The following is a 25,191-nucleotide window of genomic DNA, read 5'->3' on the forward strand; positions in this document are numbered from 1 at the left end:
CAGACCAGGTCACACAGGAACACGGCCAGGCAGGTTTTGAATGTCTGCAGAGAAGGAGACTCCACAACCTCTCTGGGCAGCCTGGGCCATGCTCTGGCACCCTCACTGAGAAGAAGTTTCTTCTCCAGTTGAAGTGGAACCTCCTGTGTTGTCAAAATTATCAAAATTGTCAAAAATAATTGTTGTTGCTCTTATCCTAGTCACAAGTTACTAACAAAGACACTTGTGGAAACACCCATTGCCTCACATCCCCACTCAACGACATCTGACTTCAGAAGAGCGTAAGATAGTTTTTCTTATGCTCTTCAGTTAGAGCTCTTAACAAAACAAAGTAGATATTACTGGAATAGTTTTAGAGAGGTATCCTCTGAAGCAGTGAAAGGTAACACTTTTTTCCAAGTTTGAGAAACAAGACATTCAATAGTAGAGGAACCAACAAATGCATCCAAAAAATTTTCAGATTCGGTGCTCAAGTCGACTGTGCCACATGGACTCCTGCTAACATTTAAAGGTAATATGAAATCCTTATATATATATTTTTTTTTTTTAAATAGTTAGTTAGAAAATTTGGATCACCAAGTGAAATTAACACCAGAAAGACATCAGTGCTAACTAACATGACAGTAAAATAATAGGCTAAATAATTTACTTCTGAATGTATGTTTCCAACTCAAAACAGATAGACAATCCACAAGTCAAAAAATTATTATATGGAATGCAATTGTAAATGAAAAAAAATAAAGATTCTTACTTAAGTGGTACAAGAAGCTACTAAGACCATCTCAGAATACCTGAGAACAGCTCAGTAACAGATGAATACAACATCAGAGTAGCAGCTTTACCAGTAAAGGCAGAATTAATTACCTGTATTATAGTAGTGCAAAAATTTTTATGGACAGTCATGTAATAGGAGAACGAATTAAACTGGAATATGACTTGATATTTCATCAAGTAGAGTAATAAAAAATAGCAATCAAACACCCTAGAGAGAACACTTATGTCACAGGTAAGTACTGGTAACAGTTGGCAAATACTCATTGATTACTGTTTTCAAGTCCGAATTTTAAATTGTCTCGTTTTCCTGCTTTACAAGTAATACCAACTTTCTAGGTGAGTTTTCACGGAGTTTTAACTTATCACAAAGATGCTTTTTAAATAAAAAGGAAGATTAAAAAAAAGTAGAAAAAGCATATCCTAAACCAAACATTCTATAAAGAGAGTTTGCTTAATATAAGAAATTCTTTAAAAGCAGCAAAGAGAGAACAGTCTCTACAGCCACCAACCTGCAGAGGAACAACACATGTCCAGACCTATGAAAGCACCCTTCTGAACACCCTAAGCTAAAGGCTTGGGTGCCTCCAGGTTGTCTTCTGCAGGTATTTCATGGCCACTGGGACCACCCTTTCTTCAGGGACAGACAGGCCTATGATGCCGGTCCCTGCAGTCAGCGAAACATTGCATGTAAAATGGGAACACCATCCTATAGCAGGGAATTCTCAACAATGCCCCAGAGCAAAGAGCTAAAAAGAGATACGTGGGTTGTGAGCTACGGTAGCACGCTAATGAGGAGGATAAGCGTGATGGTCAGAAGGGATCTTTTCTACGTTCCCTAAACAAGGAAGGAGAACCTGTACTACTCTTAAAAGATAAGGCCCATCTGTGTCTGATCCTGTATAACTTCATGTTCATACACAGTACACTATAGTACTATATAGCATATACAAGTGTGTGTGTGTGTGTAATGTATACACACACATATCCAATAAAACCTGGGCTCCTCCACCCACTCCACAATGGTAGCTTCTGGACTAGGGAAGCTCTACAGCAAAGAAATGGCCACAGAAATGAAAAGTGAATACAACTGAAAAGTGTGACCATCAGCAAAACTTTTCAGTTACCCAACCACACTTTGGGAGGTACCTTCTTATACGGGGATACTTTTACTTGTCAGACATTTGCATCCTTTCTGCAGTTCACCAGGCTAAGATAGTTTGCTAATGCATTAAATACTGCAGCATGGTTTAGTTTCTCTACATTGTACCTACTACCATTGTAGCTACAGAACAAGAAGCACACAAGGTACCAAACTTAATTATTGTATAAGCTTTGCTCTCTTTAATTAAAATTTTATTTTATGAATGCATTTACAACAGCAGGGACACTCATTAGAGCAAAAGCATTTATTCTCACATTTGGGTCATTTTGGACAGGTGACTACTGAATTTGTTTCGTTATTACAATTTCATGAGTTCAAAGGGCAAAAAGATAATCTACTTATGTGTAATGGTCAGACAGTTCCCCCTCTGCCCTCAGCTCAGGGCTTTTAAGTTTGCTAACAATTTTACAAAGCTAATTAAATATTTTCTACTGCACAGTGTTTTAGGAAGATGTTATAAGAACAGGATTAACATTCTTAATGTCTTTGTCCTAGGGGGTCCTTTTCCAGATAGTAATGAAACATTGTCATCTATACGTCTTTTAAAATATTCACCCCCTACATTCATTCTAGGCATAAAGAGCATTCGGAGGGGTAGGAGCCTGGCCAATTGGTTGGTTTAGTGTGCATAAGAGCATTCTGGAATTTTGTAAGAGAAGGAAATTAAAAGATTGCCATTAAACTGTCACATACGGGGCAAACAACTGGCTGCTTTGCAGTTTGAATCAGAAACTTCAATGTTTTCAGGGAAACAAACTGAAAATATGCATTATATTAATTCGATTTTCACAAGGTTTCTGCTAACGTCATCTTTCCCTGCACTTTGCTGACAGTGTGTAGAACTTCTCTGTGTATCCAGAAGAGAATCTTTGACACGTGTGTCCACAGTATGTACAATCTCATCTTACTTCCTACAACAGCCAGTTTGGGAGTTTACAGCAGGTAGGATCTAATGAGAAAAGTATGTAACAATACAAAAACAGGCTGGGAGGTAACACATATATGAGAAAAGTAGATTTAAATATTGTAAAGATTACTTCAGTCCATTTTCTTTTGAATACTTCCATCTTTTCATTACAGTTTTGTATGCGGGGTATTTGTCAATTGATGTATATATGTATGTGTTAATGGATATCTTAAGAAAAAGCCTGCGTCTGCTAAAATGGAATTTAAGACACCTTTAACTGTAAATTGTACTGAATTTCTACGCATTTCTAGATTTATTAACAGGTCTCTTCATTTTACTCTCTCAAAACACCATCTTTTAGCCATCCTCTGGTTATGCCTCTCTGTTGGTCTGGGAGTTCGGTACCTAATTCCCGACAAATAATTTTGCCGCTCAACGGCAGAAATTCAAAATCAGAGTCTAGTCTTTGGATCCAAAGCTCCATTAGGACAGTCTCACTTCAGCCTCATATCACTGATTCACAGGCAGGACAGCAAAGCTACAAATGTGTTTTTAAAGGAAGAGTGGAGAATCAGGTGACTCTCAGCCACTTTGCAGCCCTGTGGGATGCCCCAGCTGTTCAAACACGCCTGAAGGGCAGTCTCGCTGAGGGAGCTGCCAGCTGGCCAGGCAGCAGCCCCCAGCCCTGCCCCCAGCACTGGCCAAACCTCGCTGTGTCCCCTCGCTGCGGTGCTGCCATATGTGACCAGCAGATGAAGGACGGTCTAAAGCGAGTTAAGTTAACCTGACTTCCCACATGGGAGAGGAGGCAGGTAAAGTGAGGGGCCTCCAGAGGAAAATATAGTGCCTTTTCAAGGAAAAACAGGATTTGGGTTCCTCAGCTTCTGGCATGCCCACCTGGAGATTACCTTTGTGTACACTCAGAGAGCACTTGGGTCAAGATGTCTCTTGCTCTTGGATATTGCAGCTCTCCACACAGTGGGTGAAAAAGAAGGGACAGGCGGGAAGCGCTATGCAGGGCTGGTTAGTGAACTATATTGCATCCTGCTTTGTGCTAATTCTCCACTAACCCATGCTCATTTAAAGGCAGGACCCAAAACCTTTTCATCCCAGCACAGATTCATGTCTGGATGAAGAAGGATGCCCACACAACCATGCCTCCTTTTTGCCAATTAATCCTGTCTCGTGATTCAGCTATAGTAAAACACAAATTATAAACAGTATATTTAACTCTTCCAGCAATTAGAATTTCCTTAATAAAAAGCTAATGTCAGGTATCTAGATCTGGATGATGTCTCTGAAAAGTTCACTTTCTATTATGTGCATATTGCTTCTCAAAGTGAGGAACAGCAACCCACATTCGAATTTCATCCTCAAGAAAAAGCAAACGCCTCTCCTCCCCAACCCATTTTGCTCCTCAGGGTACTGAAATGCAATGTCTAAGTGAGAGATTATTCTCTGGGTTTTAATCAGTGGGACCTAGTAGGGTCTGTTTTTCTGAATACTGTTGTAAGAATCCCAATAATTCTAGTAGATGTCCACCGCTGAGAAAGACTGGCATAAAATACAGAGGAAAAAAACTGCTCTAAGTTATAAAATACATAGAAGAGAGTGAAGAAATACTTCAGTTAGAACAGGGCAAACTGAAAACAAACTGAAAGCTCTTGGAATGTTTGCAAGGAGAACAATATACTTTTTTTTGCAGAGCAAGAAGATGGCCCTTTTTTAACAAACCGTTAGAGAAGACCACCTGCTACTATTACTATTCTTGAGCAAGAGTATCAGATACTTCCAGATTTTCTGCTCTACTTTTTAAAGATAGGTACTTTGCAGAGAAATGCAGTGCAGGATAATGAAATGTCAGAGTTCACCACAAGACAACCTCCTTTCCTTCTGCCTTCCTTTCCTGGAAGTCCACTTATCATTCTACTTCTTTGCTGTGACTAAGAACTTCAGCACTTACTAACCTGACCAGATTGCTGCTCATTAACAGGTTGTTGGGCTGCTGGTTGGGCTGTCGATTGCTTTTAAATGGAAAAGAAAAAACTCTGACAAGTAATCTCGTTCTCCTGCTTTTATTTAATCTCTAGTTCATATTGGAAAGAATAAAAATGCAAAGTTAAAGATTAGAATAAATATCTAGACTATTGCCAAGAATTTTTACAAACGCATCTTCTGATACTCATAACTTTCTACGTATCACACAACTTTTTAGTTCAAAATGCATCTGAGTATGCTCCACCGTGTCTGTGAGTAAAATGTCAAACCCATGTATACAATACAGTAGGAAACTACCCAACAGTTGTGAATTATTTGCACACTCTAAGCACTAATTGAAATGTCACTGACTTATCCATTAATCCCAAAGCGTCAAAGAATAAAGCTGGGGGAGGGTGATGAGCAAGAACATAAATCACAGGCCTGGAATGTGCCTGTGATGGACCTTATGAATGAATCCACAACAGCAAAGCAGTCTGAGCAAAATCTTGTGTCTATCACAGATTGTAAGATGTCATTTGTTGCAACACACTATACCGACAAGCTTCCATAATTATATTTAAACTACTCAAAGTGTTGCTGTGCAAAACTATTTTTTTTCTAATATGCTTTAAAAGTTTTGCAGAAAGGAAGAATTAAAGTTTATTCCATTTGCATCTGTACATCCCATGCTAGAAGTTACACAGTGGTGGAAAGAATGCATTTTTCAGTCTTTAAGTTACTAGTTTTCTGAAACTTTCTCATTTTGGCCCAAGGTTTCCCAAGTCCTTTCCACGCCATACACTCAGTATAACAGCTACATATAACAAAACATATTGTCTTAAGGTTATATTTTAATCTTAAAATAATGAAATGTTACCATGTTAGATTAAATAATACTCTACTAAGATCTCTTCACTGATTGAAGTTTCCACTCTGCAGCAATCAAAGATGGTAGAAAAAGTGGTAATAGAAATTAGGACAGCACATATTAGAGTACAGACTGAGAAGAAAAAGGTCTGCAAACAACCCAGAGACCAGATGACAGCCAGACTGCTCACTACTTTGCTGTGAACATACTGTTCATACCGTGAAAGACACCAACAAATGTATTTTATCCCCTGTACTGCTAGAAACTTCCAAGTGAAACAGTGGATTTGTTAATCTGTACAGAGTAGTGAGGTACTGCGTTGCTCACAAATGATGTTTTCAGTATTAGAAACAGAATACTGTGGTAGTGGGCAAGCTTTCTTTGCTGTCACGCTGTTTGTTCAGAAGTCAGCTGTCTGTGTGGTGAGTGCTCCAATACAGCTTGTCTAGATGAATGATGACGGTGTCAGTATTATGAATACTACTGAATTCCTGTTTTTACAACTGGCATCTTTTTTACATCCAGGAAACGACACAAATTTACATACACATAGTCCTACCCACCTACCTGAAAAGAACACTACTAAATTTACAATATTGAGCATACCAAGAGGAAAAAAAAAATCAAATAATCATCTATTTGGTCAGCTTGTGCAGTCACAAGACAAACTTTAATGTCAAGAACACAAATATTTTATCAATTGGACCCCGATAATCCCATTAGTTCATTTTGCATGCCGAAAGGCTTGAAGGCTGTATAATGAAGGACTGTCAGAAATATGCCTACTCTACCTGTTACACAGTTTAGCTGGAATGCAACAAATAAGGCAGGAGAAGGAAAGACAAGCGTATGCTTAAAATGTCAAAAATTCCCCTTAACTCTGTCCCTGGACTCCCACAAGAACCCTTTGTGATGCTAACCAAATTGTTTGAAATCAATTTTCCAGTTTCCCATAGGTGGCTGCTAGTTGAGTACTCATCCATTTTTCCATGCATCCAAACTAAAAACCTCAGGATAAGACTTGCAGAACTGCCCCATTTTCCAGCTGTCACCAAAATAATTGACATCCATGCTTCAAACACATTCGAGGAAAGACACTTTGAAAAAAATAGAGCATAAGAATCTAAAAATATGCATCGAGAAAAATGCCAGTGAGCCTCTTCACTGTATTTCAGTCATCACCTCTAAAACCAGACCCAAAACCTACTCATCACACAAAAATGTTAGGGAAATAACTTTCTTCATACAGATTAACAGCTCACCCTCAGTGGTGAGCTTCATGCAGAACATGAGGAAATTAATCCTGTTGGATCGAACCAGTTTTATAAAACAATTCTGATGCTGTATTTTGAATAGTGAGACTAAACTAACATCAGATCTTTACTAAATTAGTACTACTGTACTGCACAGCGAGTAAGGCAGTAGTAGTTCTAGGAGGGAGAAAACCCTATGTAACAGCACATTTTAAAATTGCATGATAATAAATAAACTCGAGAAGGAAAGCTAAAATTTCATAGACATTTGACTTTTTTATCAGTTATAAAAGCATGGTATTTATATAGTGGTTTGGGGCAAATTTGTACTAGACTATAGTCTTTTTACCAGATATAGTAATTATGATCCTACTAGGAGTAAAAACAGATGTATGTTTCAATCAGATACTTGAGTTAAAAAAACCGTTTCATTAAAAAATTTCCCAGAAATGTTAACATACTCACACTTTTATAAGAAGCTGTACTGTAATAATTTTTGTTTTTAAAGACAAAGCTTTAGTAGATAAGAAAAAGAACCACTCCATGGCTTACATTAAGGAACTTTTTTGCAGTGTTAAGACAGATATAGGCAGGAATTCTGGGACATCTACTTACATTCACACTGTATCACATCTAAATTAAACTGCTGAATTGCTCCCATGCTTATCTGCTTTAATTCACTGTCCAGTAGCATCTGCATTAGGGATGTTGAAAGATGCTGGCAGGCTGACATGCAAGCTGTCTGGGCCACTTTTCCCTAGTAGAAAGAGCAACAGGTTTTAAGATAGAAACAAATTATATATCACCAAAGAACTGCTTATCTGGTTTGATTTTAATATACACTTGAAGACTTAATGATGCAGGACTTAGATTAGAAGCAAAAGGTCACGCGCTGTTATTTCTTTGACCTGTTAGATTTTTTTTCTATTAAATCAATCAGTGAACTAAATTAAATATATAGCAATTGTTGATATTTATTCTGGAAATCAAACAGTCTTCACCAATAAATGGACATTTCCAAAATAATAGCAGTAGAAGTTGCTGAAGCACACAAACAGCTCTGTGGACTATTTCTCCCCGACCCCCCGCCCCCAACTGAATGAAAGCAAGAATGTAATGAAAATCAACACATTGCATATTTTTAACGATAGTCAGTAAAAAATTCCCCAATTTTATATAAACCAAGAGCATTGCTTTCAAGTTCAGGCATTTCTCATGAAGCTTGTGCTAATTATTGGCACTTTAATTACTTGAATTCCATCTCAAATCTTGTTGCTAAATTATTTAAAATATTCATTCTTATCTATCGTCTTTTCAGGTGCTTAATAAATCAGCGCTGTCAGTAATCAACTACTTACAAAATGAAATGCAGCCCTCTGCTGTACAAAATAAAAATAATTTTCCAATCACAGTCTAGTTAGCAACATTTCTCTTTATGATGCATATGTAATTAAGTAAAAAAAAAATTCCAAACATGAGACCAAAAAGCGAAGCACAAAATCAGACATTAATTTGACAAACTGCTAAAATTTAGCACAGAAAAATCGAAAGATATGGAAAGTCTACCTTAGAATTCAGAAAACGAATCAAGATCAGATACCCGCTCAGATGGCACCATTCTAATCACAGCAATCTTTAAGAGCAGCGTGATCTTGAATTTGAAATGCAAGTGTATGAATCTCTGTAGTTTGATGTACTTACTAAAGCATGCTTTTCAACTAACGTCTATGTTACAATACGTATTGAAACGCAGGCAACTACTAACACACTTACACAAAAGAAATCATAATGAGGTAATACACCTACTGGAGCACACACCACTATCATTTTACTTATAGCCACCAGTAAAATGATAACAACTATTTTCTAAACCAATGGTTCCCCGGGTGTTTTCCGAGAAGTCAGGTTGACCGATTCACTGCTGACTCACAGAAACACGTATGAGCAATGACAGATGATGAGGATAGACAGCGGCTCACTGTCCCAAAACCTTTGGAAAGTTCTGCTCTAGCATCTTGTCCTTAATAAGACAACTTGCTCGTATCACTGAATTTTCATGTAAACTTATAACGGAAAGCAAATTTGGTCCTAAATATTCCGTGCTTTAAAAATCCCTTCTTTGTTAAACGTAATTAAATTTAGACAATATACAATGGAAAGCGTTCGCTCTCCTCACATGCCACACTGAAAAATCAAATGGCTTTTGCTAATACCTCTTTAGCTTTAGGACACCTTGAACTGTTGGGAGCTTTATATCTAAAATGAGATGTCAGTTTCTAAATTGAAAATCTCAGAAAAGCAAGTAACATTTTTGACCAAAATAGATGAACTGACAACAAGGAATGTAAGAAACAATGCAAGAACAGCATGCTTAAAAGTCTCCCAAACCCAATGGTAATTACACTGGGAGACATGCAGCTTTATTCCCCAAGCAGAACAACATCAATATGAATGGGAAAAAGGGGGGGGGAAAAAGGGAAAAAGAAAAGGAAAGAATGGAGGTGAGAGGGGAATCAACGGGCCACAGTTCATTTAATTACAGTGTACTAGGTTTGAAATACTTAATGGAAATGTCATTTTGATTTAATGGAACAACTAGTGCATCTCTGTTTAATGTACTGCTCCATCAAATCAGCTCCATGTCCTATTTATGCTGCCACTATAATGTAATAAAAGTGCAACCAGATTAATAGGTTGTCAAGAAAAATTTTAACATTCCATTTATTTTATATGCAAACAATGTGTACTCCTCCATTATTTTAAATAAAAGACAGAGTTCTATATTTCTAACAAGCACCTGTAGTTAATTGTTACAATCTGGCAAATATCAATAGTACTGGAGCACAAGATAATGGTTACAATACAGAAATGACATGGTAAAAGCCACCTGGACTTTAAATAGTTATCAATACATGTATGATTAATATTTATTTTAAAATTTCATAAATGGTATCATCCTAACATTTATTTCCAACTATGTAACTTGAACTACAGGCTTATTGTTCACATGATATATTAACAAATAAGAGAAGTTTACAGTACACAGTTTATACTTATCTCAATACAATTGATTTTCTTAAATCCAGAGGAAAAAAATGAAGCTACACATATAAATCAAAATGCTGAATTTTAACAGAGATAAATGTGAACTTTACTGTTATCCTCTTCAGAATTCAGTGCTTCCCAGTTCAAAACACACTGGATGTGTGATATTCAGAAAAGAATGAAACTGAAATTAATGTTTGACAAACGACACCTAGTTAAAAATCTCTCTCCAAATTTCCACCATCCACCAATTATTCAATTTCTAGTCATATCTTCTTAATGCATTTTGAAGAGGAAAGTTAAGCATTTGTGAAAATAACAATAACACTTCTCTTTTTCAGAATTAAAGAAATCTCAGCTAGTTTTAAAACACTCCTAATGCGTATTATTTGTCAGTTTGGGTTCTTTTAATTACTTTTCTTTTAAGGGAGAGTGGCCGTGGTTACTGTATCTAGCAATTAAAAACCTATATTCAATAGCATGCAGATTCAGCTGGCTTCTCACATTTGCTCCAGTTGCCTCTCATTTGAAGGCACCACTATTATCTCTGCTGTGCCTATGCTAATTGCTATCTACAAACCCTATTCTTCCACTCAACCAATGTAAAGTTTAAGAAACAAGGACCCTATTCTATAAGCAAAAACACCTGCTAACAGCATTAAAGGCAGTGGTTTTTTCACCCAGCCTTCACATTTTGCTGAAATACAAGTTTGTAAAAAGAGAAAACCCTTAGACAAACTTCTTATATTTCAAAGGAGCTTGTAAAGAGAATCTGCTGACATATTAAATCCTTTTTTTATAGGATCCAAAAGCTTTTCTCCTAAGAACAATTGCAGTAAAGAGACATTTGGCTCCTAGGAAATTCCCAAAGGGTCAACCATATGCATCCTTCCACAGCACCTTCGCGGTACCGCTAAGACCCATGCTAGCTGTCTCAAAAGCAGCCTTCATCATTCACTATGGTGTCAGTCAATATGATTTATGGACTGCATTCAACATAGTCAAAGCATATAGAATGAGAAATATGACTACAATCTGCTAATTTGTTTTGTATTGAGCCACTTAGGACTCAAAGCCCTGATGTCAGGCTGAGACCGGCAACACAATTAACTGGCCAGTGACAGATCCATCCATCCTCCCTGCCAGGCCGTGCCAATCAAAGGCAGCATGAAGCGGCATTTGGAGAAACCGGTACGAAAACCCATTCTCTGAGTAGCCTGTGGAGGCTGTTGACTGACAGTTTTTGAATATAGCTGCAGAAAACCACCACCCCTTCACCCTCACTGCAAGCTGTGAAATCAGGCTTTTGCTGCCAATCACAGAAACAATAAAATAACACAAACTGCCACCCTCAGCATAAAAGGAAGTAACAAAACGTATCTGTTAAATCTAAGAAGTTAAGCTGAAGAGTTAATTTAACAATATGAAATGATATAATGAAAAACTTTCTGAGAATGCAAAGAAACTAAACACACAGATTCTATCAGTCATGATAACTAAAGCATTACAAAACATCAGAACTAAAAGCCAGCTTTTGAACTATTGATAAAATACAAGTATACTAAAAAACAGTAATGGAACTTAAGAATCAATTTTACTTCCAGTCTCTGCCCTAAATTCTACTGAAATAATAGAAAATACCTACTTGAAAGTAATTTGTAATTGTTACTTTTCAATAGTCATTCTTTTCCAAAGAGTTGTCCAACGCTGACTTTGTACTGACAGAGCACATAGCGTAAAACTTTAGCTAATTCTAAACTTATATTAAAAACACATATATACATCCTCTATAATTTCAAATTAACTGATCTGAAAAGAAAAGTATAATTTTTCTTTAACTGTTCAAAACAAAAATGCAATAATGCAGGTCCTTAGTAACAAATTTGATCATCCAACTGATTTCATTAGATTAATGGCTGTATAATGAACTTTTAATCTGCTTTTTGATTCAAAGTATTGAATGGCACTATAAACTACAATATGATCTTAAAATGGGATGTAAAAGAACCTGAAAATAGCAATAATCTCAAAAGACTAAATTCCAGTGACTTTAGAAAACAGAACCATTAAAAACCGCATGACTCTCAAATTATAACCTTTCAAAAGCAATGCAGCCTCTGTGCTCTGCATCTCCGAAATTCTGCTAGTGCTTGGTCATGACGTAAGCAGCACACTGACACCTATTCATCATTAGAGGAAATATTTCTACACAAAACATTCAATATTTCTAGTGCTCATGACACCTATTAGCTTGACAGTTCAACATGAGGCCGAGTATTCAAATAGCAGAAGTGTTCATTGGAATGAACCACCAATGCCATCTAGTTCAGCTTTCCTCTTGGAGTAGGACTACTGCCAACACTAGTTCAGGTCTGTTGACCTTTTTCTAGCTGAGCCTTCAAAACAACCAAGGATGGGAATTCAACAGCCTCTCTGAGTAACCTCCTCCAACACTGCACTAGTCTCTTCATGCAACCTGCTCCCTAATGTCAAAGCTTCATCTCCCAAGCTTCTACTTGTGACCATAGCCACTTGTGAATTTGTCAGCCCTACCAAGAAGAGTTTGGCTCCATCACCTTTGTTTCTGGCCTTCAAGACGTTGTAGGCTGCCAGTAGATCTCTTCCCAGACTTCTCTAGACCTAAGTAATCCACCTCCCTAAACCTCCATTTGTTAGTAAATGCTGTGGGCTCCTAACAACTCGTAAGCCCACTGCTAGATCCTCTCTCCAGATCCACAGAGCTACTACTCAGCCAGTTGCTTCCCAGGCTTTAGCAATGAACGGGGTTATTCCCACACCGTGTCTTAGCCGTTTGTTCACTTAAATAATGAACAACACAATGTACATCTGTCGCTGTGTGCTGTTTAAGATTAGACAACATTATTAGAGAAAATTAGTAGAAGTAAGCTGAGAAATTCAGTATTCAGAAGCCACTCTTAACATCACAATATTGATTTCAACATTTTCATTACCATGGAAGTGCTTATGCCAAATAAAAATAAAATCCTTATACAAAAATGTATGACCTGAAAATGATCAGGGCTTGGAATAATTCTTAAACGCAATCCATCTTTTTTTTTTTTTACTCCAGGCAGATGTAGCAGAGAAATGATGGAACTTTCACTGATTCTTCACTCGATCACTCTACCCTTATTCTGAGTGCATGTCTCATAGCTGCATTTTGATACCTGACCTCTCTTCCAAAAGGTCTCATAGTCTTCTCTAAATTACCTCATTTGGGATGCAAGGCACACCCCACCAACCTTCTGCAAGGTTTTTAGGGCTTCTGCTGTCCCAGTGTACAAAAGCCCAATGTTAGTCATTAACTTGATCCCTGCATGCAACCACACAAGGTATGCAGCAAGTCATCAGCAAAACAGAAAGATCTTTTTATTAAATGACTAAATATTGAAGCAATAAGCCTGCAGGCAGTTCATAGTTTTTCAGTTCACATGCTTTTTCTTCATCTTGCATCTACTTACCGACATAGCTGCATGGTCATTGTTGTTATTCTGAGAAGGAAACCAGTAAGGCAATCAAAACAAAAAAATTAAGATGTACTGTCAACATCAAAAAAAAAGAATAAAAAATTGGTAGCAATAAAAGGTAAGGATAAGCTTCCAAAAAGAACAATTACAGCTACATAATTCCTTAATTTTTTCTTAACCTGTGAACTTATATAATATTTTGTTGAGGCATAACAACGAGATTATTATTTAAATAATACTAATTCAGCAATAAAATGCTTTTCTGTAATAAGGAACTGTGTGCTAAAATATCACAGCAGCAAACTTCGGATGATAAAGTGTCTGTTGATATGCCTTTCCAGAAAGCTTTCATAAGAAATAATATATTCCAAAATACATAGGTTAAAAACATAAATGCCATATTTACCATCTTGGCTTACAGAGGCTATCTGTAAGTCATTAACATGCTTTGTTCAAGCAAGACGTAGAATAGCTGAGGACAGCAAGAATCTACATGTAACACTACCCATTACTAAATTTTAACATAAATCTGATGGTAATATAACTGCAGGGTGGAATAAACCTGTTTTCTTTTCCAAAACTGCTTAAGCACAGTAAACAAACACAAAGGAGAACACTATGATGTAAAATTTAAGAGGAGAAATAAAGGCTTCAGAGATGCAACACATTTCCAGTGGCTCAATAAAGATATCAGACACCTACTAAGTTTTGCCACAAAGCGTGCCGGTTCAGTAAAACTGAGACCGCAGTCTACCTGATTTAGATGTCTAATGTCCCAATAAAAATATTACAAATTGCATAAAACAGATACATAACATATGAAGTATTTTTTAAAAGTTACAAATACATCGGTACAGAAATAATTCGGTATAGCCCCACATGGAAGCACAAAAGGAGAAATGCCCTGTGCCTTTACACAGCTCACACATACAGCTAAAACAAAACAAGACTCTAATGACAGGAACTCAAAAACTGTGACAAGAAATTGTTAAAGAATATAACTTATCACTTCTACAGGATGACCAGAGTTTGAAACAATATCAAAGAGAAAGTCAGTGACCCTTGAACGAGACCATGGAGAAGGAGTGTGGCCAACTGGTGCCCCTACCCTAGCACAATGCCCTCTAACGTGATCGGATATGCTAAGGGCAAGGAGAGATTTCTCTACTTGTCCTGCTCTTCTCCTTACTAGAATTACAGACAGTGGTTGGGACTTCTGTTCTTTGATTTCTAATTACAGAAAAGGTTCTAAGAAACTATTTTGAGCAGTGGAATGTTTCTGCCAGCCATGCAAAAATTATGATGGAAATGACACTGTGACATGAATGGAACAATCCATTAATGAAAATGAATAGTAAAACTATTGTAAATCTTAACTATGGCATATGAGAATCTAGCTTAGATTAGCACTCCAAAGCACTTGCTATTTTAGTGAGTTAGGAAACCTAGTTCTGGGCTTACCTTTGAAAATGTTTTTACTATACACGTTTTCTTAATGAAAATAACTTACTATCACAAATCTAACCATAATCATCACAATGAAACTGTATACATGTTTTCATATAACCTCCAAAGTTCATGGACAACAACATTCACAGGACTGTATGTTTCTACAGTTGGCCAAGCCAGAAACGGCAGCGATACACAGGATAAGTGAAAAATTACAAGAACCCTCTTGCCAGACCAGACTGGTCATCCACGTAGTTCTACATCCTGTCTGTTACCTGACCAGAGTTTGACATTACCAAATAACCTCTACGTAGGAACTAGCTTTCTCCAAAGGTTGACGTGTGCCCCCAAGCACATATTGCTATTCCTTTCACAGTTTTCAATTCCTAATGCCACTGCTGCTTCTTTCCATTCCTCTTAACATATTTACTTTGTTCTCTCTGTGGCTCATTTCCAAACAGCCGTATCACAACATACATTCCTGAGAGACTTCTGGCTATCCTTCTCTAGAAATTGCACATCCCTTAACTTCTATATGCCTATGACCTTTGAGGAGCAGTGCTATTTGTTCATACTGCTTTGTAAGTTAGGTTACGATAAATTTAACTATCTAACAAACTTGCCATTCTTTATCAAAACATGCTCAACTGATCTGGGACAGAAGCACACATCTCACACGTCAAATTCACATCAATATTCCGTGATATATCTTCAGTGGGTTACGTCTTTTGAGTCAGTAAAAGAAAAAAGAGACTGAAGAATCACAGCCTCTTCACACGTGATTTGGAAGACTAGATAAGCCCACTATACCAGCAACTTCAACACCTTGCTGTGCATGTAAAGAAATTATCTTTTACTTCCAGTCTGCAGCCTAAAAACATTCTATGCATCGAGGACTTATCCATTACAGGCATTGTGTGTAGGTAAAGTGCTCAGACATCAGTGTGACAGCAGCAACCGAGGACAAGCTGATGAAAAGCAGGTGTAGCATGAAAGACTTATTGAAGTTACTCCAGGCCTATAAAGCTAGAAACTATTATGACGTCTATCAAACTAGAAATAGTCTTTTTTGTTTGTTCTAAAACAAGGGGAAATGAGACAACGGAATATAACAGTTAGTACATAAAACAGGTTCACAGTACCCTTCTACCCAGGACAAAATAACACAGGATGTATTTGCGTATGAACAAGGATTCATTTCAATGCAGCTCAGTTAACTAGAATCCAATGACTTCCTATGATGAAAACTATTTAGCTAAAAACAACCTTGGAGAATCCAAGGCCTCAATAATCTTATGCACAAATACAGGATTTACACCAATTCTGCACCGTTTGAATCAGTGCATGTGTACACAGAACCAATGTTGTTAATTTAAAAAAGACTGTCTGATGCTCTAGAATACTGCATGAGTTCTTAAATTGTTTGTAAATTAGCTGTTGTTAATAATATTGCTAAAGCATTTGAAAATATTTTGAAAGTATTACCACAGGTAAGCATCGTCAACATACTGACACATCTGAAAACACATCTGTCAGCATATGCACAGTTCAAAAATCACATCTATCTTCAAAATCCTACTATTTTACAATGAAATTTTGCCCAAAGAGTTTGAAATTAAACTTAATTTTGAACACTTACAGGTAAATGAGTGAAAACTTGAAATGTGCTTCTTAAAAAGTTAATAAGGTCCATTAAATATCCACTGGCTCTTCCATCTGATTCAGACATTGTCCAATCATAATCAGCAATCTGAATAAATTCATCTATTTTTTGATTAAGTTTTGTATATATTTCTCCTTCTGCAGCATGCCTTGCATCCTGTAAAAAAGTCATGTGCAATTGTTAGATTTCTAAAATATTATTAGAATGCAGATAAAATTATATCCATCAACGAAACTGAAGTCTTGTATTTTTCTTAGATTCAAAAAATATTTCATTTAAAGCAATATTGTATGTAACGTGTATGCTAGGGAAGGCTACGACTGCCTAGAGATTAGCCACAGTGACAACAGGGTTGAGTGCCTATGGGTGAGAATCACGGGGAAGGCCAACAAGTCAGATATCATGGTGGGAGGTTGTTATAGACCACCTAACCAGGACGAAGACATAGACAAAATATTCCATAGGCAGCTGGGAGAAGCCACCACTTGGATTCTACTTTTCGAGACAGTACAGAGGTAAAGACTAGCATTTACTGTGAAGTGAGTTTATGATGCTATCTGCCTTATTTGTTTAGGGGACATCCTCATAGCTGCAATGGGATCCATGTGCAGATGTTTGATAAGGTATATCCTGCTGGAAAGGCATGCTTTCGCTAGCCTGGGGTTTAAAGATACTTAATAAATTCTATGTTCTAATTTGGGCTCAAGATGAAACTTTCTTCACTGATCTTGAGAAATAATTCAAGACAGACATTGGATTTAAAGTGAACTTCTCAGTTGCTGAAGGCTTTTAGAGAGCAAAAGTAGGCTGGATATACTGGAGTAACATAGAAGTGGATGAAATTCCCATTGAGTTTTTTCTGGGAGAAAGCAGTCCAAAACCATGGCAATTCAGAAAGGTCTAAATAAGAATGAAATGAAAAAGACCCCAAATTATCTGAGCTTAAAGGTGGCATCACATTGAGTGTGTCAAATTCAGTCTTCAGTCGGGTCCCAGGCTGCGAGGCACTTCAGGAGAAAGCAAGGGAGCATGTGGCCTTGCCATGCATAAATATCACAGGACAATTCCCTAAAAATAGCATTTTTACTGCCAAACCAACTTGTAAAGGCCTCCACTGGGCAACATATATATACAAAAATGAGAAAAATGGCCCTTTAAAATAGTAGCCATGAAATAAGTCTGAAGGCTTCTATCAAAAAAATACAGTGTAGATGTACTCGTAAGATAATCTCATGGAATATAAACGTGACCAGTGCTGCTAATAAAAGGAGATTTTGGACCACTCAGAAAGAATGGAGGTGACATGATTTACCACCAGGAGATAAATTTAATAACAGTAGAACATACCAAACTCTGTGAGGGCCCAGTTGGGGAACTGCAAGCAGATTTTCATTAAAATTGGGGAGGGGGGGGAAGAAAAAAAGAAAATAAATAACAAAAAAAAAAAGAAAAGAAGAGGGGATTAATAAGAAAAGAATTTCTACTATAAGTGGAGAATGTTGTGCTAACAAGTTCCCCAGGAAAAGAGACAAGAGAGAAAACATTAAAAAACTCCAATATTCTTACATTTGTCAGCACTTAATCTGTAATTTTCCAAAGCGCATAGATACTAAGCTCACCAAACACAGAATATTCCATTGTTCCCTCCAATGTAATATAGGTAGTTTATAAGATAGTTAAACATAACTTACAGCATAAGCAGTCAACACAAAATGTAATGTAAACTTTCAACTCCATTTATTAAATGAAATTCAAGGATAAAGAACACCATGCCTCTTAATGAAATCAAAGACCACGGCTGCATTAAGTGTTTTGTTTCAATGTTAAAAATATTAGAGATTGACCTTACACAAAGATATCTACAGATATCCAAATTCAAAGACACACTTGCACTATCGGTACGTAACAAGCAAACTAGAAAGCCTAGATACCAGGGACATGGCAAAATTCATAAAACTTCTGGTAGGGCAGTGGTAACCTAACCACAGTTGCTAGGCCAGAACCTTTCTGTACGTTTTTGCTCTGTCAAGGACATCCAATGTGACTGTACAAGTCATTTTGTGTTTCTGCTTTAGTTTCCACTGCTCAAAATCCTTCAGAAATTGACAGATGAAAGAATAACTAGGAGAACTTCACCTACTAATGAGATAAGGAGCCATATATAGAAAGAAAACTACAGCATTTTTTATTTTAGGGTTATTTTATACTTGGCTTACAAATGTTGCCATGCTAACTGTTGAGATGACAATTGTCTCTGCTGATATGCATCACCTATGATTCACTTTAATTTTTTGAGATACAAGCTTAAGTACTTCTGCCATTCCTGAAAAAAGTCAGAGAAAATACAGCTTGTGCAGATAAGCAGTTGGCATGCATCAGAAACAGTCAAGTTCCCAGTAATTGTTTTCAGTATTATTGTCTATATAAAAGCCATGTAAATAACATATTAGTTCTAAAAAGATAATTGAGTAATTTATGCTTTGTAGCACATTCTTAATACTGCTTTTATATTACTGAATTGCACAATTTTAAAATATTTCAGAATAAAAACAAATAAGTGATACAAACATTGTAGGTTAAGCTAGCTGTTTTGCTTGATTCCATTCAGAAAGGGGAGATATTACACAAATAGGAGCTTAATCGATTGAAAGCTTCTGGTGCAGTTAAGCTTAGATTGTCATTTCCCAGCTTAATAAAAGATGCATCTGAAAGAGAATATTGATGCTTCTCATGTACTGACATATTTCATATCATACTGATAACATAAAAAAGTGTTTATCTGCTCAGTGCTACAACTGAATTCTTAACAGTTCAGAACTGTTTTAGAGTAAAAAATGAGAAAGCGTGTAGCTTTGCCCTCACCCTCTTGTTTTAAAATGCTTCATTTATAGTGATTTTAATGTAACATTTATAGCGATTTTAACGTAACTTTTCACACATGGTCATATAACGGATGACAGGTACCATACCTTAAAGGTAGAAAGTCCATAAAGTCTTGCAGTGTGAACAGTCACTTGTGAAATATTTGTAATGTTAGATATAAAATCCTCAAGGTATTTACAGGCTTGTTCCAGGTGTGTTGTGTTTATGATGATTTGAACAAGCTACAAGAGACCAAAAAATCTTGTAAAAATCCTTTTCGTATCATCCATTGTCATTCAAAATGAAGACTGCAGACTCCTACCGTGAAATAAGTCCAACTGATACTTTAGAATTAACAAAGGGTAAAGAAAGGAAAATGTATTACCAAAAGCAAATCACTAATTTGTACAATAAAAATATTTTAAGAAATTAATGGTATTAAAAATATTTCACAATACTGTCTGCAGAATGATGCATTCTGAAGTTAGGGAAACTGAAAAATAAGGTGGTCAACTCCTTCTCCCCCAACAATGGTAACAAATCTGCTTGTACATCTTATAAATGTTTTTATAAGCATGACCTGCTTATAAATTCAACTTTCACATCCAATTTGCAAATCAGACAACACACGTAATGCATAGTAACTGAAATACCAGTATATTGTAATTCTCAGTGCATACTGTCTGTGTTAGTGAACACTAATGTAATGCTTGGTTAAATCAGTTTTCTCTTTTAAACATTTTTCTCATAAAACATATTGACTTTATAATGAAACACCTCAAAAAATACTAGTGAATTTATTTTCATATCCTTGAAAATATTTCTGTACCAATTTAAAAAACATAGAAAACTACATCTCAGAAAAATTGCATGGCTTGTCTTACTAACATGGCAATATATGATTTATAGAGCTCTCTCCTCTTCTTCTTGATTTCACCTACACAATGAAGGTTCTTGCAGTTTTAAAACAACATTCAGTATGAACTAACACTGCTCTAACAGCAACAATCTAAGTCCTTGTCAGCATGTTTCAGTAGGTGCCTGCCGTCTCCCGACACTGCGTGTACCTGCAATGAATGTTCAGAGTGATTCACTGTCTCATCCTGTCTTGTTCTGTCCAATATATAGATTAAACCAAGAGTCCTAATGAAGAAACAACATGCACAAACCTACTAAAATATTTTAATTGCAATTACTATAGAAAAAGTTTCATGTGTTAGAGTGAAGTTGAGAGTTTAGATTTCTTGATCTGGTAGGTTTACTCTGAAACGACACAGTTCATATGAGAGAGATTTTCATACACCTCCCTTTTTTTTAAATAGGAAGAAAAAGAAACTCAAAAACATGCTACTAATTACTAGAGAGGAGCAGAACACACGAACCATGCCCTCTATGCAACCAGAGTAGTAAGAGTCTTTGGCTTATTCCTTGCAAATCTGTTTATCATAGAGGAGATGAAAATCTGTCTTCTCTCTCTGAAAAGGCATCTGTGTGTAAATATACTTCCAACTAGACCCAGCACTGTATTGTTGTCATTTATGTAACAGATACAGATTTTTTTATGCTGAACAGAAAATTGAATTCTGTGATTCAGTCCCAGCAAAACTAGGACAGTACTTCATCTCTCACCTCTTTAAATTTTCCATTTTAAAGCAAACACTACTTCTTTTTCTTACACAACTCTTAATACCTTGGTATGGCTACATTTACAAGAATGGTTTTAGCACTAACTGTCTTTAAAAAACAAGTTTTGAGAATGTGTTTCAAAACTTACCTCGGTTAAACCTATATGAGGTTTTTTAATTAGGTTCTGTAAACAACTACTTAGAGTTCTTGTAAGCAGCAAATTCGTAGCTTTTCTGAGCATATCATCTATTTCTGTTGAGCTGGAAAAAAAAAGGTTTATTTTTATAACTATGCTGTACATTACAATACTTTTGACAGTATTACTTAGTATTTTTATTCCCCACCCCCCCCAAGGGGAACTTTCCATGTTAAGAATTTCCCATGTGCATTTTATTTCTGGTTGCTCCCAGTCTTCCGTGTTCTAACACACAGAACACTTCTTCCATTTACCAAGTTATCCGTTAACTGAATTTCAACATTGAAGCAAACCTTTTTTTTTTAAGATTTTATCACACAGCAGTTCGGAAAGAGTAATTTGTGGCTTTTAATGAGTTACTGAGGAGGTCAACATGCTCTCATTAGTACGTGTAAATTATAAACAGTATCAATTAAGAATGTGTGAAAGCGAGTAATTTACATCTTTAACAGTGCAGAAGTGGGTGACCAACCACAAACACCTTCCAGATTTCAGATCTATGAATGTTATTTTATGTAATTAAAACTAAGCTTTGGAAGGCCACAAAAGGAAAGGAAATAGAATTGTGATGTTTTCCATTAGAAAAAGGTGGGATGGAAGAGGGAACGAGCATGCAGGCAGCACGCTTTGTTGCAGGAGAAACCATTGCTAAGGAAACTCAAAGCGTTGAGAAGGGAAAAACCATTCAAAGTAATCAGGAATGCTACACAATTATTTCTGAAATGGTCAGTACCAAAGCATATTTTTCAAATCTTACATGCTTTGTTAAATTAAAAAACCCTCTAGATTATTCAAACCAGTCAATACTGTTTAAAAAACCCCAGCAGTGTTTTAGACTGCTTACCATGCTAAGCTACCTTCACCCATACAGACACACACATATTGTATACTATATACACAGACACATACCAAATATATGCTATAGCATTGGAAAGAATATATTCAATATAAATAATTATACATGTAATTACATGTAAATTATGAAACAAGCACAGCTAGCAAGTACACAAGAAAATACATTTTCAATTTAACATACATTTTTAGGTCACCTGGCAGTTACAGGATACCTTATAGTCACATTCCTGATACTTCAAGCTTACCTGCGGTGAAGTGACTCAGAAAACTTAAGGCTTGCATAAATAAATTCCTTAACTTGGATATAAATCTGAGGCACTGACTGAGACATTGGAAGTTTCTTTGGAAAAGATTGCTGTGAAAATAAAAGATAGTATTATCTTAAACTTGAAAGTGATTCTAAGAAGAGCTTGTAATGATTAGAAAGCCACTTAATACTAACAATCTTTAGCTTTTCTGTTTTTCATAGAATATAAACAGTGGTAGGTGTTGGGCTACCTTCTACATCTTTTCAAGTATCTTATAAAGAAAATAAAAATTTATCATTTAGTTAAATTACAATAAAGTTTGGAGACTTTATGTAATTTACGATCCCTCTGTAGGAAGCAATTTACAAACACACATTAAAAAACACATCTCAAACCACTTTTAATCTGAATGAACAAGACAGATGTAAGTGGGATGAGAAGCTCAAAAACATAAACATTTTTTGCCAGAAAAAGCAATGGGAAAAAAAAAAGTTTGAGATGTTTAATACATCTGGAATTTTCAAAGTATCTTGACTATGTTTAGGCATGTATAATTTTTATCATATATTTACTTTCTCTCAATGGCTTACAAAACTTAAACCAGTTTGAATTAATTTCAACAATTTGGATTAACATGTGGGAAATACTAGTAGTCTGTAAGAATAAAATCACGCTTCTTACTTCAATTTGAAAGCTGATACTGTATTTGGGAAAGAAATACAAGAGAAATACATTCAATTAAATCCACACATACCAAATAGATATTTCTGCATTGAATACATCATTCCTGAAATCTGAAAACAATTCGTTTTCTGCTTACTCTGTGACTAGTGCATGAGAAAAATAAGTAACTACTGGTATCATCCCTGGAGAATTCAGTTTCTAAAACTAAAGCACTAATTAACAATTAATCAAGGCAGCTCAACATTTGTACATTAAAGAAAAAAAGACAAAACAGATTACCTTGACATTCTCCAAATTATACCTCTTTAAGATTAGGTGGTGTGAAAAATTGTGGTGTAAAGTGCCAGTCATTCTTGTCATTCAACAGCAATAGTAAACATTTTTAACAATAAAATTTACATCATATGTGTGTTCATCTGATTTAAACAATTCATTTTTACAGATAAAACAGTGCTATTACCTAAAACTACTTCAGATCAGTACAGTATTCTGCCAGTAGGCCTCGAGTCTCAACATTCATATGCTCAAGAATCTAAGAGACGCAACTCTTCACCCTCTACCCTGTCTGGCCAGTACAGGAGGACACAACACTCTCTGCCTGCTTATTATAGTAGGCAGCAAGAAAAAAAAAGAAACACCACCAAAACAGAGATACAAGCCAATTGTTCCACTTATGCATACAGAAAGGGAGCAAAATTAGATGATATCATCAAACCATGACAGTCTGGCACATTCAACCTGAACTACAGAGTGCAGACAAGACTGTTTTGTCCAGTCAGATGGGATTTGCTATGTGAAACACCCAGTAGGTTCTGGTCATAATTCTGCCTAATGTGCTCCAAGCAAGTCCTATGATAAACTCACCTGTAAAATGTGAGAGTGATTCATCCTAACAAACAGTTAAAAATGAGACACACTGACATTCATGAGTTGGTTGAAGTCAACAGAACTGCTTCAAAAATTGCCGGGATACAAAAGGGAAAAAATAAAAAGACTGCCTTATTTCTAACTATGTCCTTCTGCTTTACATACAGGTTACAAATATCCGGAAAGAGCTTTGAAAAAATAACATTATCCCCACTTTACATACAAATTAACAGAGACACAGAGACGTGAAGTGATTTACCAGCACCACACAGCTGGTCAGTGATAGACTTGGGAACAGAATCCAACCTGATTCCCAACTTGACTCTCAAGCCCAAAAAACAAGCATCAGTGAGATTCTGTCCATTAAACATATACCAAAAAATGCTGCTCACTATGAAATACAAATCCCTCTCTGTGTCATAAACAAAAATGAAAACAGTCACATACAGAGAATACGTTTCCCTTCTGGCAAAATAAGAGTCAAAGTTTAGTATTAATCATGCATATATATGACTACACGTGCCTACACAGGTAACGTCCACACATGCACGTCCACATCGGACAGAGAATGAGAGAGGATGGCAGATAACATTATTTAGTGCAAGCTAAAAATATCTGCAATGTATCAGCAAAATATGTCATGCTAAATAATATCCAGGGTGTGGTATACTTCCAACACTGTAAGGGACTTCCATTCTGTCTACCTTATTTTAGTATTATAATGGCTAAACAAATGAATTTGATGGGGGAAAGCATCCAGCAACGACTCTGGAGTCTTATTAAAAAAATCAGCATAAACCCCACCTTTAATTTTTGACTGCAATACTGCATTAATGACACGTAGCTGTTACATTTTCCTGGTAAATCCCTGCTGAATCACGGAATTAGAGCATCATTTTTACTTTTGCAGATATCTGTAGTGATAGACTGTGCATAAACCAGTTTCCCTCCAATGTCACTCCCACTGTCCTGTGGTTCTTCATTTTCAGTTCCCCTCTACAGATTCCATCATGGGCCTGTTACTTCTTCATCAGTATTACCAAAACCGTATTTGAAGAGCAGAACGTATTAAATCACCTTTCTGTGAAAGGAGCTTGTAGTTAAAGCGTGAGTGAGGCTATGAAAGAATATCCTGTTGGAGTGCTAGTACAGCAGAATTATTTACAGTCTCTTCATATTTATTTTGCTCCACATGCTAAAACAAAAATAATTAATTTTCAAAGTGAAATACAAAACTTGCTGTCTCTAACAGACTTGTTTTACA

The 25,191-nt window shown here is 36.3% G+C and overlaps 1 protein-coding gene across 1 annotated transcript in view; it reads right to left on the reverse strand.

Annotated features, from left to right (window-relative positions):
* Positions 1–25,191, reverse strand: part of EXOC6 (exocyst complex component 6) — a gene marked incomplete at both ends in the record, with an annotated part of 36,360 nt that overhangs the window by 925 nt on the left and 10,244 nt on the right. Inside the window, 6 exons of the mRNA XM_010184252.1 lie at positions 7,560–7,701; positions 13,472–13,501; positions 16,566–16,745; positions 19,559–19,693; positions 21,226–21,337; positions 22,374–22,483. Of these exons, the coding sequence (XP_010182554.1) occupies positions 7,560–7,701; positions 13,472–13,501; positions 16,566–16,745; positions 19,559–19,693; positions 21,226–21,337; positions 22,374–22,483 (709 nt within the window). The remainder of the gene's footprint in view (positions 1–7,559; positions 7,702–13,471; positions 13,502–16,565; positions 16,746–19,558; positions 19,694–21,225; positions 21,338–22,373; positions 22,484–25,191) is intronic.

The sequence above is a fragment of the Mesitornis unicolor genome, unplaced genomic scaffold (genome assembly GCF_000695765.1).
Source record: "Mesitornis unicolor isolate BGI_N332 unplaced genomic scaffold, ASM69576v1 scaffold18675, whole genome shotgun sequence".
In the NCBI taxonomy this organism is placed as follows: Eukaryota; Metazoa; Chordata; class Aves; order Mesitornithiformes; family Mesitornithidae; genus Mesitornis; species Mesitornis unicolor.